This window comes from Oryza sativa, chromosome 5 (assembly GCF_034140825.1).
Source record: "Oryza sativa Japonica Group chromosome 5, ASM3414082v1".
NCBI lineage: Eukaryota > Viridiplantae > Streptophyta > Magnoliopsida > Poales > Poaceae > Oryza > Oryza sativa.
Window position 1 is genome coordinate 28,743,330 of NC_089039.1, and position 20,795 is coordinate 28,764,124.

Sequence of the window (20,795 nt, forward strand, 5' to 3'; positions counted from 1 at the left end):
TATATATATATATATATATATATATATATATATATATATATATAAGTTTTAGTATAAGTTATTATTGTTTTGTTAATACGTCATATGCTTATTCGTATTTAGCCATACGACGGGGGCCTAAATTAGTAGCTACAAGCTAAATTCTTATGTGTTGGATACCCACCCAACAAGAATATACATTGACAATGCATTTGTACGTTTCATACGTTAGTGCTAGTTTCGAGGGGGAGAATTTCATAAGGTTTTAAGAGGAATTGATCTAATATAAAACTCCTGAAAAAAAAATCATGAGTTTCCTGAACGCAGATCTTCTGCGTTACTGCTGCGGGAGTACCAGCAGCCACAATACCCGTCGCACTACCCTCAAGTTGGGACTGTAGTTGATTAGTCTGAACTGGTTTCAGAAGCGTTGAGTTTTTAAAATGACAGGACTGCATCAAATTAAAGTCCTTGTTAACAAAAGGAGAACCTTTTTACTCCCGTGAGAGTTCAGTTGCTTCCACCAAACTACTGCACTCCGATGGGCCCTTGTACTAATGAGCTTCATGTAAAAGACTTTTATGACTTTCATCACCTGCCATCAACATAACTATTTGCCTTATAGGCTGTGTTTAGTACAGCGCAAAGTTTAGAGTTTGGTTGAATTGAAGATGATGTGACTGAAAAGTTGTATGTATGACAGGTTGATGTGACTGAAAATGACTGAAGTTTGGATCCAAACTTTGGATCTAAACACAGCCTAAGAAGAAGACAGAAATTCGTTCTCTCTTTTTCTTTATATAAAAGCTGTACCAAGATCAGCTGCTGGCACTGGTAAAGATTCATGCCTCCATTTCAGTACGAAGCTTCCATGTCTCGAGATTGACTATTGGAAGACCTGGCTAACTTTTTTTCTTTTTCTTCAGAATCAGTTCTGTTCAGTCCATCCAGTCCTGCAGGTCTAATGTGAAAGTCTCTCGTTTTGGCTGTCGGGCATTATCAAGAAATGCCATATTCCTCTTTGCTCACTATCATTCGTTAATTTCACCAGAGAATCAAGGCTTTCATCAAGTGCAGAAAGCTAAAAATCATATTCGCTGGTTGACCTAATTGTCTACGATGATTTAAGCCACCATGCTATGGCAGCAGCTTTTAGGCCTGTTTCCTACTGCGAATCTGATTCTAGAAATTAATTGAAAACAATTGAAAACATGATCATCTCCAATCGCCATGAACCGTGTAATCTCATCCATCTTTCTGAATCCGAAGAACCGTGTGTTCTTCAGAGAGGCTCAGCTGTCGCAATGCCAGCCTCTAATTAACATATGCCGACTAATAGTAACAACCCTGTGGTCTTAATTAGCTGTCGATCGATTTGAGAGAACGTCGTAATCGAGCTGTGGGGTTTGTGTTATCTCTTTCTTTGAATTCTTTGATCAAAATCTCTCTAATCGATCGATCTATCCTAATCTCTGCCAGCAAGTTCACAACTCGAATTTGCTTCAGTGTTACTCGACCTGCTGACATCCGTCTTTCAGGTTTCTCACTTCTTTTTCAGTGAAATCTTTTACGTTATGGTCTCCATTATTATTCGGCCATGATCTTTGTGAAGTGAAAAGCTTCCTTTTGCCTGTAAGATATCCTCTGCGACTGACAACGAAGTAGGTGAGCTAGCAACTTGGAGAATAATCAGCAAGATGATGAGCACTTTATTTTATTTTTTATTGGAAGATGGTTAGCATTTGAAACTTGGCGCCAAAGGTTTGCACACCTACTTGCCGCCATCAGCCTATCCCAGATTACGATCTAACTCTGCAATCAACTATACCTACTAGATGGATTTAACTAGCTGATTATGTGAGCAACAGGAGTTCGAGCCATAATGACGGAAGAGTTGAACTGATCTTCCTTATCTGCACGAAACGAAGAGTACCCAAATAATTAAATTTTACTTTTTTACAAAAATATCTTTGTGGTCAACTCTCTTGTTTGAAGAGTAACGAATCTACCTAACTTCTGCGCTTGTTTTATACTCGATCCGTCCATAATATAATAATTTAGAACCGGATGTGACATATTATAAGCTTGTACATATTCGTAGGACTAGACATGTCTCATTCAGTTCTATATTGTTATATTTTAGGTTGAGAGGAGTACTTCATTTTCAAAATATAGTAATATAGTAGTACTTATAGACACCATCTAGTACTTACGAATTTAAATGAAGTATATCTAGATTCGTAGTATCCGGTACCGGTTACTCCATCCGTCCTAAAATATAACAGTTTTTAGCCCTCAGTATTTGTCCTAAAATATAACAACTTTTCCACCAACATTCTCTTCCTAATAACCAATCACAACCCTCCACCATTCACTTTTCCCACCTACCTCCACTACTCATCCAATCACAACCCTTCATTACTCACTTCTACATACTTTCTTAATAACCGTGTCCAACCCTAAAACCTCTTATATCTTGGGACGGAGAGAGTACTATATTTTAATGGAACAATGTTTTTCAAGTGAAATTCTTGGCTTGCATTTTGGTAGTATTTGGATTAACAGTCAAGTATTGTCCTTTATTATATACTCTCTCCGTCCAAAAAAAAACAACCTAATATGGGATGGGACATAATCAGTACAACGAATCTAGTCAGAGTTTTGTTGTACTAGATTATATTACATCCTAAGCTAGGTTGGGTTTTTTTTCGAACAGAGGAAGTAGTACGGGTGAGTACTGACAATACTTCTTGTCTGTCAATAGTCCAACTCCAACTATTGAAAAGCATGGCCAGCCATGCCGTCAGATCGAAATCCATCATTCAATCAGGCTGATGATCAGAAGCATAATTAACTGATAGGTTACCGTTTCAAATCAAGGTGTTGTGCAACACGTATGCCACCTTTCATCAGAGTACTGTTGCATTAATCTAAGCATGGGCAGCTAATGTTAATGACGCCGTGGCCATCATTATCCCTAATCCAGCTTGTGCCCAAATTGTTATCCAAAAACTAATTAAGCTATAGCTACACGTTCCTTTCGCACGTCCAGATCATCTGGGTGGTTGTTGGTTCCGTCACGTACGTTATCCGCAGCAGAACCCCCACCTAATTGACCCAACGCTGTCTTGTCTAGCTGTTCATGGTAGTAGCAGTTAATAATGGATTAATCCCTGCTTATCCTGCCATGCATGATGCAAATTACACATTGTTTCAGATGATACTGAGCTGCTTTTGGCCAAGGCAGAACTCCAGGTGGCAGAGCTGCATGTTCTGTGTTTTTTCAACCTGATGCATCATGTGGGGGAAAGGGGCATGAAGTGGTTAGTGGGGAAAATTTGGAAGTTAACACCCAATTATGTGAAATATAATGTGTAATTGCTGGTCCAGTAATGTAGGAGCTAGCACTGAAGGCAGCACATGTTGAGTACTGTTGTTGGACTCTGGACCAAACTATTCATTCAGTCTTCCTGCCGGACAACCGACCGGATTGAGAAATTTTACAGTCTCTAAGCATAAATATAATATATCTCGGTACATTTTAAAAATCATACCACCAAACTCTAATATCGGGTAGAATTCACCAACAGGAGATAAATATTATACGATTAATTATATCATTTTTTATGTGTCAAGTAGGGACCCTCCGCGTCCTCCCAATACCAATGTCACTGCTATCCTATCATTGTTTGAACCATGTTTTTGAACAAGACTTTGCCTTCAAAGTCAAGATATAGATTTTTTAAAAAAATATCATGTTTAAAAGTAACTTTAATAATAGAAACAGACGACAACAAAATAAATGTTAATAACATATTTTTTAATCAGAAGAATGTGGTTAACGTGTATTAGAAATTATTGCATTAAAAAAAAGAACAGCATAGATCCAGTACATAAGCGTGTTGAAGCACGTCGCAATTTGGGCGGTTCTTTCCGATTAAAGACGGGCGTAAAAAAGCGCCTTTTTGCTCCATTTCTCCGTTCGATCGTTGAGCTTTTGCACGCATATGGACGAACACACCACACGCACGGCTGGCTAGCAGGTATACGTTGCCGGTTTTGGTTGTATCGATCGATCGGCCCGGGGAAAAAAAGCAAGGGTGGACGATCTGCCGGCGGCGAGCGCGTCAAATGGACGTACTACGTTGAGAGCGACGACACGCGTACTCGCGCATGTTGTACCATGTGGCGTCGATTGGGCCGACACGGCCATCGTATTATTCTTTCTTCCATCGAAAGCAACTAGGAATACTAGTAGCTAGTATATGGGCATTAGGTACTTTTTGAGCTTTTTTACTATACTCTCCAATCTCCCATAGTGTGCCAGAATGCGTTCTCACGCCCATGCCGAGACCAATTAACTCTACCACGTACGTACGTATACTCCGGTTAATGGTGCAGAAAAGGGTCAAAAGGCAAGTGCGTTATCGGCTTATCCGATAGGTGCACTTTTTGTGTGCTAGCTCGGCCAGCTAGCTGCCATGCATCATACGCAGTGGCGGTTCTATGAATTTTTATTGGGTAGTTCTATATATCATATACATCAAAACTGCATAATATCAAAATTAAATCTATTTTGTTAATATTTTCATCAGATTTAAAAGATGGGATACTCCTACACTAAAACGAAGGGTGGTCCTTGGAATTTTGAACCACCACTGATCATACCATACAGTACGGTGTAACAAAAATTGTTAGTATTTCCAAGGACGCCACTAATCATATAGTACGGTGTAACAAAATGTTAGTGCTCTCTCCGTTTAATATTATATATGTTACTAATTTTTTTCTATAAATTTGATCGACTTAAAAAAGTTTAATTAGATAAAATGTAAAAAAAACAACTTATAGTAAAAAACAAAGGATGTAGTAATTAGTAGGGAAGATAAGAAGATTCATGGTTCTAAATTATTATTCCTACTTTGCTTTAGACATGTATTAATTTGTAGCTGGAGATTGAAGCCTATACTGGCCAGAGCGTGTGAAAGAATCTCCATATATATACTTTTCGTACTGTTTACGATTAGTAGCTCGATCGAGAGAAGTGGACGACGATGCGTGGGCAGCTAGACGTCGACGTACGGATTCTTCACTTCGCCGGAATGTTTTCGCTGTGGGATCGAATTGAACACACTACACACGTACAGTACGTCGGTATCGTGGCAATCGCTGCCGTACGTACGCGCGTGCGCCGTGGAGGAATATCACCCCAAGCACATTCCATAGAATCTCCTGCATGTGAACATCAGTCGATCGTGCCAAAACCCTTTTTGTTCATACAAATTACTAGTAGATCTTTCGGTGTTTCCAGGATGATAATCTTTGGCAACATTAAGTTTAACTATCCCAAAGCTTCACAAAAGAAACTATAAATACATATGAAGACTGCGCTGCACTAACAGAGAGAGTGTACAGCATGTCGTATGATGAGTATACAGATAATTGACCAGATTTTGTACTAACAGTGTGGTAGTAGCATTCATAGAATCTCCAGTGAACATGGACACACTGATCGTGCGAAAAACCTTTTTGCTCATACAGATTAGTAGTATATTTTTCATTGTTTTTAGGAAAGCAACCTTTTGTCAACGTTAAGTTTATCCCAAAGCTTCATTTTATTTTATTTTTTAAAAAAAAACTATGATGTCTACAGTGTAACAGAGAGAGTGTATAGCATGTCCAATGTATTGTGTACATATACAAATAATTGACCAAATTTTGTAACAGTGGTGGTATCACTAGCACCATCATTCATGAGAACATGTGGAGCAACGTGGGAGCAGTGAAGTGGGAGGGACGGAGGCAGCCAAGCCAAATCTCGCATTTTTGAGGGCCCCGCACCGGATCCTAGGAGCCAAAAAAGTGGGACCCACAACTACGAGCCGCCACGTAAGGCAGGAGAAGGGAGGTAGGTGGGCCCCCCACCCTCTGGCCGTGGCAAGTGGGTGTGCGTGGGCCCCACCACGTTGCGGATACAGCCGACAGCACCGGTGGGCCCCCACCCCCCTCCCAACCACGTGGCCCTCCCTCCCTCCCGGGCCCCACCACGACCGTTGGTAGTTACAGGGGACGCCTCTACACTATCGACTCTGTTTTCTCTTCAAGCATAGCGAGCCAAATGCTAATAATTGGCCAGTTAGGTATAGATTGATCATTTGGTGTGATCTTGTCTCTTGGTTTTTAAAAATTTCTTGTACGCAATCGAACGAGTCGGTTAATTGGGACCATGCGATCAATGCGATTTGCAAAATGATCCTGATCGAATAGTCGCGTAATTTGTCCATGGTCCACGCGACAGACGCATGATCGAATCATCTCCCAAGTTACAGAGATCGACGCTGGTACTAGGGGTAGCTATATTTATGACGCCATATTTTTTATCAAAAAATAGTCGGCATGTATTTATATTGTAAGTCACTAAATTACATATGTAATTTTAATATATTTACAATGTAAGTCTCAAAATTACATATGTAAGTACTAAAATTACATATGTAAATTCGAAAATTACATACTAATTACATATGTAAGTGGGGTGTAAATGAGGTGTAACTACTATGTAAGTGGCTGAAAAAAAAATCGACTATAGCATATGACGCTATATTTATAGCAACTCCGGGTACTAGTGCCGTTTCGTCCTGTTCTTCCGTTGTTCCCTCACGAGCACTTCGTATTTTACACTCACTACCAACAAGACCAAAACGCACTGTGTACGTATATGGAGCACAAGCATACCTATCTGTCCTTAAAAAAATTAAACCTGGATTTAAATCAGACACATATCTTAAAATAGAAATGTGTATATAGATTCAGACTCAGGGTTTAATTCTTTTAGGACATAGTAGTATACTAGTAGTGTGATACTCTCTCCGTCTTAAAATATAAAAACTTAGGACCGAATAGGATATTTTCTAGTACTATACATCTAATTAACTGTCCTAGATTCTTATATTTGGACGGAGGGAGTATATGCATCCAATTATCTGCACCTGCCGGCTTGGTGGCCGGTCAGATCCAAATTAAATTTGACCCTCCCTGAATGCAGCCATCTCCACGATCTCGCAATCTCGCGCTGGTGTCTGTTTCTGGAGGCTCACAATTAGCTATACTAGCGGTAGGGTTGGTAGCTAATTAAGCTAGTATTAGCCTCTTGAAGCAGACAACGCGGCAATGGTAGGTAGTAGAACCGTCGTGGAAGTAGTAGTAGTAGGAAGGAATGCCGATCAGGTTCAGCTGCTAAATCAAAATCAAAGACTTGTAACGACTCGGAAGTGACCATGATCAACTCTCCTCTCCATCCTCACCAACCCACGTCGCCCGTCAACTTAAATCCGCCGCGTCCGCTGCTCGTCTCCGTCGCAACTGTCGGCAAGCGTCCGTCCCTGGCCACGATTCAGAGAGATTTCCATTTGCGAATGGTCGGCGCTGTGCCTGGCCGATCCGCATCATGTCAGCGTGAGATCGACAGTGTCTTCTCTGCTGCGACGACGACGACGGGCGGTCGCGACTGGACACGGCACGTATCGTCGTCGGCGATGGAATATCGATATATCCGGCCACGCACGTTGGGACAAGACAGGAGTCTCAGGGCAGGGGGCCCCGGGCCATGAGACACGCCGGCCAACCAGGGAGGGCGTCATGTGGCTGCCAGGCGCGGCGCCACCTCGCGCCCATGCCACGCTGCAGTTGGCTCACGCGTAGCTGTCTGCCGTGAGTACGCGTGGGCGATTCTCTCCGGTTCCATATGTCACCCGTCCTACGGTCCATTTCGTATCGCCGGTGAGAAGAATAATCCGTGCATCGCGACTAGACGTTGTTGTTTCTGAACTGGAAGTAGCCTGGTTTTGTTTAATTGGGCTCGGTGTCTGGCTTTAGGCCACTGACCAAAGCAAACATTTTGGAGATCACAACCTGTGACGTCTGATACGACCACATGTCGGGTGAGTGTCTATGAATGTCTGCATCAGCTAGCGTGGTCGGTACAAACAGGATCATGTTGTTTTGGATAGAACAACAAAAAGAAATCCATGGATTAGTAGAGCAATGCCACAATTTTGTTTGTGATCATGCATGATTTATCGATGGTCATAGAGACATAAAAGTGGTGATGGAAATGATAAAAGTAGTGCCGGCAAGATCTCTTTTGCACACGCAAGCGCAGGCGGTGTATAAGAAAAGGCTTCGTTGATCATAATCCCGTGTTTAAAAATTGTTAGGCTGTTCCCTTTAGTTAGTACGTAGGTTTCAGTTAACATCTTTGTGACAAATGTGGAATATACAGGTCTGTTTCCTGAGAGAAACTCTGTTGTGATTTGTTCTGCTAGGGGGAAGTCGGTTAAGTAAAGGATGTCATGTCGTACGTCAGCTCACCTGATCTTAATCCTAGTCGACTAGTCGTCGATGTTGTTGCGTCACATGAGAGAGGGCTCAAATTAGGCGATCACCCAGGAGTACCAACCATACCAAATCCATCATGCCAGCATTAACATATTAATTAATTAAGGTGCTGGTTGGAGCCGACTTACCGCAAGCTGTGTAACGCGTTGATAGAGTAGAAAAATGTTACTTTCATTGTTTTATCTGGTGGAGCCAGCGATATCGTCAAACCTAAAAGATAAATAGTAACGTTTATTAATGATCGATGTTTTATACTGTAAATGTTACTACCAAAGAAAAGGACAGTAAAAAATTGATGGCGGAGCCCAAATGTCTTGCTGGTTACGCACCACCGTGTAACGAAATTAGGACATGTTTGAACCTCCATATTGAAGAGCATATTAGCAGCACGCAAAACGAAATAGCTTACTAGCACATAATAATTAATTACTAACTAATATAAAGTAAAAATATATTTATTTAATTATTTAAAAAAATTCTATATATAAATAAAATATACTCGCTTTAACTTCCATCCTAGTAAAAAATAAAAATATTTAAGTTTGTCCAAGTTTATAAAAAATATAACAATATTTTTAACACAAAATAAGCATACTACTAAAATATATTAATATTAATCTTAATTAAATTAATTTGGTGTTGTATAATGTCGACGTTTGATGTCTCGACTACGGTATTTGCATGGTATGGGGATCGTTGGTACTAGAATATACGCGAGACTGAGTTAAAAGAGATGGAGACAGGGATTTTTATACAGGTTCGAGCCCCTGAATTGTCAGGTAATAACCCTACATCCTGTTGGCCGAAGCCGGTATTGCTCTTATTTATGATAATCACACCAGTACAATATTTGGGGTAGCCTATCTAACTGTTGTCGACCTGGCGGTCTGATGATCTGACTCGTAGTCGACAACAGGGTAGCTTTCCTCCTCGAATCCGTGCCCGGCGAGATCAGAGATAGCGCTTTCGTCTCTCCTGACAGTATCCGGAGACACCGTAGGGTACCAGTCGTGCTTATCCCTGAAGTCGATATCCGGCAGCGTGTCTTGGCGTATGTAGGCTTTTATGTTGTGTCTTCTATGTCGATTGTGTTGGGTGTTCCTCGTCTCCCCTCTCTTCCTAGGGGGGCTTGTATTTATACCCATAGGTGTTCTTTTGTTCAAGTAAAACTAGGGAAAACAATATGGATACAATCTAAGTAGTCCTTGTCGTTTACATGTAGAACTCTGGTTGTCTTTTCTTATCCGGAACTCCTCCTATATTCGAAGGTTGATTCCGTATAGGACATGGTATGTAGTGGGTCCTACCGAGATTTAATCAACTACTATTAGGTATGTGGTATTCATAACCCTGACATATATGTTTTTAATTTTTATAAACTTGGTCAATATTTAATAAGTTTGAAAAAAAATGACTTGCAACATAATACGAAGACAGTATCGGTTAACGGTTCAGGAAGTGGTGTATTGTCGGAAAACTCAGCCTTTGATCCCGATGGTCCGATCGGTCACATAGGTCTCGGACGCAGTGCATGTTAGGTACTCCCTCTATCCGAAAAAAACTTAAAAATGGCATGCATGCTAGGTCACTTAATTTGGACAAAAGGGTAATTCAGATTCATTCTACCAGGAGGGGATGTGAGGGTTTTCGTTTTTTTACGGAGGGAGCAAGCCATATAACCCCATGGGTTCTCGTGTAGGTACGGGTGTGTTCGGATGCTACTTTTCTCAACTCCTCTCCCTCGTTTTTTCTGCGCACGCTTTTCAAATTGTTAAATGGTTTGTTTTTTTAAATAGTTTCTATATGAAAGTTGCTTTAAAAAATCCAATTAATTCATTTTTGAAAAAAAAAATTAACAAATAATTAATTAATCGTGTGCTAATGGACCATCTATTTTCCTTGCGCACCGTACACAGTTCCCATCCCTTGGTAGCGAACACACCCGTAGGATGCGTCCGGGGCGGGAGTAGACAGCCGCTTTTGCATTGCTCCGGCCGGCGGCATAAGGTGGTGGAGAGATTATACATAGAGGTGGCCGGCGTACGTGACGGCGATCGATGCGTACGTGGATTGATCGAACCGACCTGCCACACTAGTGAGTAGTGACACTGCGGCATACACGAATTTGGCTAGCTAGCTTCTGCCTGCAAAGTTGCCAACGCCCGCGTCGTGGGTTCGGCACGCCGCACGCAGCACGCTATTAGCCTGCGTGTGCCCGTAGCTTGCGGGTTCAATCCGAGGTCGCGCGCCAAGTCGCCATCAAGAGGCGGGACCGGGGAACAGGCCGGTTTGGTCGGCGCGGGCGGCGTCGTGATGGCGGGTGCAACCGGTAAACGGTTAACGGTTGAGAGAGTGTACTACTCGCTCCGTCCTATAACATAAGCGATTTTAAGTTTTTATTTGTACCATTTGACTACTCGTCTTATTCAAAAAATTTGGAATTATTATTTAATTTTTTTGACTTACTTTATTATCTATAGTATTTTAAGTGTAACTTTTCGTTTTTTATATTTGCACAAATTTTTTGAATAAGACGAGTAGTTAAATAAAATAAGAAAAAAACTTAAAATCCTTTATATTATGGAACGGAGTGGGTACTAGAGTGTACTGAAACCTGCCTGGTATAAACAAGACTACTCCTATCTACTATCAGTTGGAGCAGCGCACAGAGCAACAACCTTGTGTGTGACACACCGACCCCATCGCAACTACCCGATGTGGCCCGCCCAACGGCCCAAGCCCAGACTCCCCCGGGCCTACCGTTGCTTCTGCTGACAACAAATTAAACCGTTGGATCGGCCGTTATGCTGCCGGGTTTCTGGCCCGGACCACATAACCCCACGGATTCGGTGACGCCCCATTTATCGCCCCGTCATCCGGCCGCCCGACCAGGGAACCGGACGCGACACGCCACGCGACGAGAGGCCGACGATGCGCGCGCCGTTGCTCCTTGGACCGCCGATCACATGGCTCCGCCGCACCTCATCTATCGATACTCTTCTTGCGTGTGCCTCTCCTTGTGTTAGGGTGTGTTTAATTCACGTTTAAATTAAAAATTTGGGTTAAAATTAAAACGATACGACGGAAAAGTTGAAAGTTTATATGTGTAGAAAAGTTTTGATGTGATGAAAAAATTAAAAGTTTGTTGAAAAAGTTTGAAAGTAAACTCGACCTTAATTCTCCACTGGCCACTGCACGCACCTGGCCGTCCGTGTCGCGCTGTGCGTGAGCTTGTCTCACGCGTGGGCGCGCGTACGTGGCCCTGCGTGGCAGCCGGCCACCCGGGTGATATCATGACGACTGTGATGCATATGACGCGACCCACACGGAATTTTATTAGCGCACAAACACGTACTCTATTTACGATCGAGTTGGTATAACTAACGCGATGTATATATAAAGCGACGTTTTTACACGCGCTTGATGGTACTCTACATACTTAGGCAGCGTTTGAGAGGGTAAGGGAGTGAGTTTGTTGGTTTCGTTTTCCGCGCGCACGTTTCCCAAACTAGTAAACGGTGTATTTTTTGCAAAAATATTTTATAGAAAAGTTACTTTAAAAAATCATATTAATTTATTTTTAAAATTTAAAATAGTTAATACTCAATTAATCATAAGCTAATAGCTCACCTCGTTTTACGTATCTTCCCATTCTCCTCAATCCACTCCTCCTCAAATAATCCCTTAAGCTCGGGCGGCCCAATGCATGGGCCATGTGTAATGAACAGATGCATGCACGGCCGGTCCGGTTCCTGTTCATCGATGGACGTACGATTACCATGGTCCATGTATGGCCGCCCCATTCACTGGTGGAGAAACCATCTTTCGTCGGTCGGCCGATTTCCACAATAGTCCCGGATGCAACAAAAACCGGGGCTAAAGATGATCTTTAGTCCCGGTTCAAAAGGGTAACGGGCATATTTGATCTTTAGTCCCGGTTTGTGTTACCAACCGGGACTAAAGATCATCTTTAGTCCCGGTTCGAATGCTGTCAGGGCCTGTCAGGCCCCCCCGGGATCTTTAGTCCCGGTTGGTAACACCAACCGGGACTAAAGATCGTAACTTTAGTCCCGGTTGGTATTACCAACCGGGACTAAAGATCCCGGTGATCTTTAGCCCCGGTTGGTGCTACCAACCGGGACTAAAGTCTCACCCCTATATATATATGTCTTTTTCCTCCTCCAGCTGTCCGAGCAAGCTTCAAAATTTCTTCAAAAAAGAGGGGAGGTCATGCCAAAATTTCTATTGAATTTATTTTGGTGATTACATATAAATCGGAGGTGCCTAAAAGGTTTGCAACTTTATCCTCCAATGTTTTTTTTTGTCATACTACATTTGCACCTATGTTTTGCACACTTTTTTGTCTCCAAAATTTAGTTGTAAGTTGATGAGAGAGAAAATGTGTGTGGGGAAGAAAGAATATATAGAAATTTAGTTCATTTGCTAAACAAGGTTTTATAAAATAGCAACAGGGCCATGAAAAAAAAAAGGTCAGCTCGATCTTTAGTCCCGGTTGGTAACACCAACCGGGACTAAAGATGGCTCAGCCGGCCACGTGGCTGAGCCATCTTTAGTCCCGGTTGGTGTTACCAACCGAGACTAAAGATCGATCTTTACTCCCGGTTATTTCACCCGGGACTAAAGATAGCGATCTTTAGTCCCGGATTGATACTCCCGGTTTGGAAACCGGGACTAAAGGGGGGTTACGAACCGGGACTATAAAGGGTTTCTCCACCAGTGATTCCTCGTCATTGTTTAGGAGAACAGTGAGTGGTACGCACCTGCTGCTAAGCAACGTGTCTCGATCGAGAGCTAGTCCTGAATTGATGTCATCCTGTATTCTCCTGTGAGATACAGTAATATAATAGTTTTGCACATGTGTATGTCTCGTATATACTCTCATGGCATGTTTATTCATCATTAATTCGGCCACATGCATGGGGCTATATGTATCTATGATGCAACATGCATACGGTGCTCCAGGACAAAACACAGTTAGCGACACGATACACACACACTATGTGTATGGTCAGGTGATCATTTGGGAAGCCGGCCTATGATACTTAATTGCTTGATCCTGTAGAGTTGGGTACTTAGGTCTGAAGGATTAACACTTTAACATATCTTATACTTATGGGATTAATTAATTTCTTGTTTTTGGGAGAACTTACTTGTCAACTTAGAGCAAGTTTAAGAACATGTACAATGGGAAGCTATAAATAAACACAATTCAAGAAGATAAAAGAGAAGAGAGAATGATAGCGGGCTATAGATTTGTAGCCAGCTGCAGTACATACTCTAAGGTGCATGTGTGTATGACATGTGTGACCAAATATTAATTATGTAATATATATTTATATATAACTATTATATGAATTGTCTATTAAGTTAACTATATATGATTTAGAGTCAACAGTTGGCTATACTATTAGAGCAACTTAATAGCCAATTTATACAATAGTTACCTATAAACATATATTTACACTACTAATATTTGGTCCCACTTGTCATACACATATGTATCTTAGAGTTCGTGCTATAGCTGGCTACAAATCTATAGCCCGCTACTCTTCTATCTCCTTTTTTATCTACTCGAGATGTGTTTATAGCTCTCCTATTGTACCTGCTTAAGAGCATGTAAAATAGCAGGCTATAAGCCAGCTATAAGAGCTGCGTGCTACAGATTTGTAGCCAGCTGCAGCACGGACTCTAAGACACGTGAGTGTATGACAGGTGGGACTAAATATTAATTATGTAGTATATGTTTATAGGTAATGGATTGACTATTAAGTTGACTATAGATGATAAGGAGCCATCAGTTGGCTATATTAAACTTGCTCTTACCGACTCGCCGCCGTACACAAGTGTCGCCGACGCTACCGGCGCAGTTAGCCCGCTACTTTACTGATGGGCCGAGCAGACTCGATCGGGCCCATATACTTGCCAACAAATCTAGCCCTTTCGGCCCATTTTGACTGCAACGAGAGAAGCAGAAACGGAGAGCGAGGAAAAAAAGGGGAAGAGAAGTTGAAAAAGAGAAGAAATCTAAGCAAAGGCAAGGCACAGCATCGTCTCCAGCGGAGTCAAACACAAAGACAAGTCGAGATCCGGCGGCCGGTGGCGTCCTCCTCCCTCTCCCTCCTCCCCAACCAACGGCGCTGATCCCCTCCGCCATCTCCGTCCATCTCCGCCTAAAAAAACTAAGGTAAGCCACCAACTTTCCCTTGACACCAGCAGTAGTGGTAGTCGCTCTCCTTCTCACCGACCTCTGCCATGGCCCAGCGATGTCGGAGGGGTTCGACGGGACGGAGAACGGCGGCGGCGGCGGCGGAGGCGGAGTAGGGAAGGAGCAGGACCGGTTCCTGCCGATCGCCAACATCGGCCGCATCATGCGCCGGGCCGTGCCGGAGAACGGCAAGATCGCCAAGGACTCCAAGGAGTCCGTCCAGGAGTGCGTCTCCGAGTTCATCAGCTTCATCACCAGCGAGTCAGTGTCGCCTCGCCTTTGTATTTGCTGTATATATCGGTGCCGGAGCTTGCTTGATCCGATCCAGTTCGGAGCGGCGGCGGCGCATTTTGTCGTGCACCTGCCGTGCAGATGGCAAGGGTGACTGACGGCCATCTTTGGCATCTTTCCCTGCAGAGCAAGCGACAAGTGCCTCAAGGAGAAGCGCAAGACCATCAATGGGGACGACCTGATCTGGTCAATGGGCACGCTCGGATTCGAGGACTATGTCGAGCCTCTCAAGCTCTACCTCAGGCTCTACCGGGAGGTATTGTTCCTCTCCTCTCTCTTCCAGAGTGTTTCCTAGTATTGTATTGCCTAGTGATGCATATGTTACTACGTGGGAAGTGAAGGCTGGTTCACCTCGATTAGGTAGGCGTAGGCTTCTATATTCGCACACAGTTTGCCTAAGCTTTTGATACACAGACTGATGCTCATACGAGCTCTGCACTGATTGGATTGTGCATATACCATGAGGCCATGATTCGTGCAAAAGGAGAGAGCTTTCGTGATTGTACTTATATCAAGGCTTTGACTTAGTATTACTTGGTCTGTCACATGGGTTGATTCACTCCAAATTGATGGATGGTTGATTTAGTTGCCAACAGTAGATTGCGGAAAGGTTGAATGTGCTGCCTGAATGTTAAGCGCCCAATATTTCTAGGTCCAGGGCATGCACTGTAAAGGTGGAATTTTCTTTGTACTTATTGGCATGAACCGATTCAAAATGGCCGTAGTCTTCCATCTGTAGGCGTGCTGCTGGCAGAGTGGCCAGGTTAACATGGACTGTAATTTTGTTTTATGTCCATAAAGCTACATATCTGATGAACGCCAATGCAAACTTGCAATTGTCAGATTATGAACTACATTTATGCTGAAGACATGTAACATTTTTGCTGAACTGACATTAGTGCCTGGACCAAGATTGATTTTTTTTCATCAGCATATATTTTTAATTTCAATCACTAGTGAGATATAAAATACAACAAAAGGATGTTTCATTGTCCTCCAGAAAAAGATATTTACCGATATAATTTCCTTTGTTTTCTTTTCCATATTATACACAAATTTTTACGTGCACTGATAGTTTTTTCCCCTTTCTTGCATGAATAACAACGGCCGTTGATTACCCTTGATGGTACTGAAGACGGAGGTATTTCCCATGTTGTATTACTTGTTAATCTTTAAGTTTTGTTAATGAAGGTTTATTCAATTTACTTGTTGATCTTCTAGGGTGACACAAAGGGTTCAAGAGCTTCTGAACTGCCAGTAAAGAAAGATGTTGTACTTAATGGAGATCCTGGATCATCGGTAATATATAGTTCCTTGTGCCAAGTTTTAATAAAACGAAACATTGCACTACCATCTGCCTTTCTTTATTGTCAAGCACACATTCACATATTTTTCCCTACAACTTGCTGTATTATCTTTTTTGCAAGTGCTACATCAATATGCACAAAACTCTCATTGTTTTGACCATTCTTCTATTCATGCCAGTATGCCACTAGCTGATGCATCAGCAGCGTGAAAATGTTAACTGTTTTTTTTAGTTTCTAAGATTATCGTTTGGGCTGTAAACATATTCATAACCTGTTATTTCTGCTGCTGCATTATGGGTCTGTGATTTTGTTGGAGGGCTGTAGTCAGGCTAGCCTTTGACTGGTTCTGGTATAAAAATGGATTGAAAAGCCAAACATAAAGCCTGGTTTTGTTTTAAGGTTTCATGGAAGCTGGCTTACTTTGTATAAACTTGTTATTTTCAAAAATCAATCACTTCTAGATTGCACATTGTTGAGCCATGCATTTTCTTTCCTTTTGCTTTTCAACCTTTAATACCATTTCTGTATCATGATATATTTGTTCCCCTTACTTTTGGTTTTCCTGCTATTCTTGATCGGTAACCATTGGTAGCCATATTAGTAATATTGAAAAGTTATTTTTGGATGAATATAATGGTGCAAGCAAATCTCACTGGAGCATTATTTTCTTGACAGTTTGAAGGCATGTAGGACGAGGAGTGTGATAGCATCTAGGAAGGAGAACCATCGTTTTTAGGGAAAGAACGCTCCAGCATCCTGTTATGTTGTAAGCAGGATGCTTCTAAAGTTCCAATACCTTGTTACCACGAATGTTAGTCGTCGTTCTTTTTGAAATGTTCTTGTGTTAGCCAGGATGTCCAAATTTGTTGTAGGTTCTAGTTCAGTCGTGTGTTGTGTGGTTGTGTCTAACCATATTTGGCCGTTTCCGGCTGTCCTGCATATGCTAAATTCAGAGGGGTAAAGAGATCTAAGAGAAACTTTTCTAAACTCTTACGCAAGCAGGTGTGATGCTGACACAAGTTTATGCAAAGTTGGGTTTCAAATTCAATTCTAATCTGTTGAATACTTTTACAAACATTAAAAACTCTATCATGCCACCAAACAACTGCAGAACTGCACCGCTTGAATAGACCAGCTCTGCAATGTTACTTCTACTATCTGAGTAAAGGACACATCCTTTTGAAGTTTCGCTATTTACGATGCGACCTCTGCAGCTTATTATAGTTGATAATGGCCTTGTTAAGTTATTTTCAAACTTCCAAAAATTCCGTCACATCAAATATTTAGACATATGCATGGGACATTAAATGTGGCTGAAAAAAACCAATTGCACAGTTTGCATGTAAATTGCGAGACAAATCTTTTGAGCCTAATTACGTCATGATTTGACAATGTGGTGCTACAGTAAACATTTACTAATAATAGATTAATTAGGCTTAATAAATTCGTCTCACAGTTAACATACGGAATATGTAATTTGTTTTGTTATTAGTCTACGTTTAATATTTTAAATGTGTGTCCGTATACTTAAAAAAAATTTGGCTAAAGAACTAACCACAGCCAATGTCTGTTGGCTGCAATATTATGATTGAACAGGTCTAAAAACAGCGGTAACAGTGTTTTGGTCGGTCACGGTATTGACTGAAGAACAAACAGCAGCAGCATGTAGTAAAGCTGATGTAACGTATGTTGACCATGGTAGCTTGTCAACTACGGGGCCCAAAGAGCAGACGCCAATGCAAACCACCTCGACCTCTTCTTCCTCCTCCGTAAAAATCCAGAGAGCACCACTGCCAACTGCATGCGTAATGCATATTCCTAACACGTGTGGCCGTCATGAAAATCACCATTTTTCGTTGGTCTCATAATTTAAGAGTTGATATAATATCATACTTAGCCTGAAAAAGCTGTACTTTTTTATGGGCTTTCATGACTGATTCAATTATAGTATATCGAGTGAGGATGACAAGTCAGTGCCACTACATGATCTACCGTAGTATATTTAAGTCATTAAGTGCACCGAGAAGGAAGAGTAGTTCGATGTTTGTGTTACCTATCTCTCTACCTCTTATTCAAGTTCTGTCCAAAATCACAGTCAAAATTTCTGCCAGTGACGGCTCATCATCTACTTAATTATCTTCTTCTTCTTCTTCTTCCTCGGTTCTCCTCATCCTGAAGAAACTGTAGCTAAGCTGCCCATTATCATCCTCTCTCTGTGATTGTTTGGTGTGTCGCTTCTTCGATGTCAGGGGAGGATGAAGCGAAGCCGGTGACCGTGAAGATCATCGAGACGGTGTACGTGGAGGCCGACACCGCCGACGACTTCAAGTCCGTCGTCCAGAGGCTCACCGGCAAGGACGCCGTCGCCGGCGATGCACCGGAGCTGAATAGTGCCCAGAGGTTTGGCTCAGGGAGAGAGGCCAGTCGCCATGGCGATCACAAGGTAGGCTCCTCCAGCGAAAAGAAGAGCAGCTAATAAAGAAGCTATTGCTGCATGAATAAGCATAGCATAACTTGCATGCTACCTCTTCAATTATTATTTTTTAGTAAATTACTTAATCTTAGTTCCTCTTCATTTCTACCCTAGCTGTTCTAATGTTCTTTCAATCTTTCTGCCCTTTTCTTTACTTTGTAAATTTAGGTCAGAATCTATGAATAACACATCGTTTCATCTACTTTCTGTGCCACTATGAACAAAATTTAGGCTTCTTTTCTGGCCATGCATTATGCATGGATCGGAGCTCGTTAAAACTTTTTTTTAAAAAAAAAATTCTGCATAGAAGACTGACTAGCGTGCATGATAGAGCATAGAGGTAATTAAGCCACGGTGAACTGGATTTGCCGCTTTGAATCAAAACGACAAACCCCAAAAAATATATTCAGAAAGAACAACCGAAGGTTATTAGCTTAGTCATTCTTGATTACGTGATAAGCTCCATTTTCAATTAATTAACCCGGGTTGGCGGTTATTTTCTCTTCCCAGTGGCCAGTAGTAGTTACCTGTAAGTCTCAATTACGGCTAGCTGTGATTTGTGAGAAGCCAGTTCCTCACAACAACATTAATTATTGTTCTCACATTGAAAGAGAACAGTACGTTGTTACCTGTAACATTCCTGATTGCTTTGATTAACTGTTCCACAGTAGTACTAATACTGCTTGACGGCGCGCTTTAGTTAATTATCTGATACTATATTTCAGAAAATCTCTCGACCTCCATAACCTCAATATACAGAATGAGTGCGCATCCACCCTTTTTCACAGGTTCTTTTATTCTTACGAGTTTGAGGTACATCCGTCTCTCTACATATCACTTGATCATGTATGGATATGGCTTAATTAGCACGGGATTATTAAAAACTTTATTCAGCATAATTTAAGGTTTCATGAAAACCATGTAAACCGAACAAGTTCCAAACCAAACTCCATGCGCTCTCCCCACTCTACGCAGCAAATGCAACTCACGATTTTTCATACCCAGCAACTCTCACCATGAACTTACCATCACGTACCGTGACTGCATGCATACACAGCAGTAGTAGGAGGAGGAAACCTCGCGCTGTGTCGTGCGGCTCGTTTAAAAAAGAAAAACGAGATAGTAATAAGTACTTTCTTCGTTTCAGGTACGAGATGTTTTTGACTTTGGTCAAATTTAAACTACTCTAAGTTTAACTAATTTTATAAAAAGATAGTAATATTTTAAATAAATTTTCATAATATATTTATTTTGGGTTAAAAATATTACTACTTTTTTCTATAAAATTAGTCAAACTTAGAATAGTTGGACTTTAACTAAAGGTAACCTGAAACAGAGGAAATACATAGCAGTAAGAATATTACGTAGAGCATGAACAAGCATGTATATATGCTGCATGCATATGGCTACTGGCCGGCGGCGAAGGCTTCAACAGGGAAGGTCTTGGTGACGCCGGCGAGGCTCTTGAAGTGGATCTTGCCGGTGGTGGAGGGTTCGTCGACGGCGATCTCGTTGACGGGGGGCCAGAGCATGAGCTCCTTGGCCTTGACGCCCTTGAGCTTCTTGATGCACCTGGGCTTGACGTAGCCGGTGATGTCGGCGTCGTAGCTGACGTGCTTGCCCACCATCCTGAAGTGGTGCTCCACCTTCCTCCGCTGCGCGATCCACATGTAGCCCGTGGCCCGCGCGAAGCCGACCTCCACCACGTCGCCCAGCGGCAGCAGCCCCAGCGGGAGGCCGAACTCCTCCAGCAGCGACGCCGCCATCTTCATCCCCTCCTCGTGGCCCTTCGCCACCACGGCTCCCTCCCTCTCCGCCGCCATGGCTAGCTGATGGCCTCGATCGATGTAGCTAACTAGCTCGCCGATCTTGGTGGTGTGTGGGCTGTGAACAATGTGTTGGGGTGGTTTAAGTAGGTGAGGGCAAGCGCTGTTTTTCTTGTTTTTTTTTTCATCGGATTTGCCGTTGGTTTTGGGAGTTTAGCGCGGTGTTTGCATGCGCATCGGCGTCGCAGACTCGCAGATGTTGTGGTTGACAATACCGATGGCCGGCAGCGAGCCGGCTGGGAGCGTCGGCGTCGAGATTTCGGCGGAATCACACGTTCTTTTCACTGCTCACTCCT

General features: G+C 42.4%; 2 protein-coding genes across 3 annotated transcripts; one reads left to right on the forward strand and one right to left on the reverse strand.

The window, feature by feature from the left end:
• Positions 1–14,418: 14,418 nt before the first annotated feature.
• LOC4339676 (nuclear transcription factor Y subunit B-4-like) lies at positions 14,419–17,248 on the forward strand. 2 transcript variants are annotated; one of them, NM_001420884.1, is made up of 6 exons: positions 14,419–14,581; positions 14,659–14,863; positions 15,020–15,149; positions 16,029–16,034; positions 16,115–16,192; positions 16,876–17,184. In NM_001420884.1, the coding sequence occupies exons 2-6, from the start codon at positions 14,661–14,663 to the stop codon at positions 16,888–16,890; spliced, it is 432 nt and encodes a 143-aa protein (NP_001407813.1). In that variant the 5' UTR covers positions 14,419–14,581; positions 14,659–14,660; the 3' UTR covers positions 16,891–17,184. The 2 variants fall into 2 exon arrangements, with proteins under 2 accessions (NP_001407813.1, XP_066166385.1); XM_066310288.1 differs by lacking the exon at positions 16,029–16,034 and having other exon boundaries at positions 14,424–14,581; positions 16,876–17,248.
• A 2,753-nt stretch (positions 17,249–20,001) lies between these two features.
• Positions 20,002–20,496, reverse strand: LOC107277099 (uncharacterized). The gene has a single exon (XM_015783559.2). It carries the CDS (start codon positions 20,494–20,496, stop codon positions 20,080–20,082), a length of 417 nt encoding a protein of 138 aa, XP_015639045.1. The 3' UTR covers positions 20,002–20,079.
• Positions 20,497–20,795: the final 299 nt, after the last annotated feature.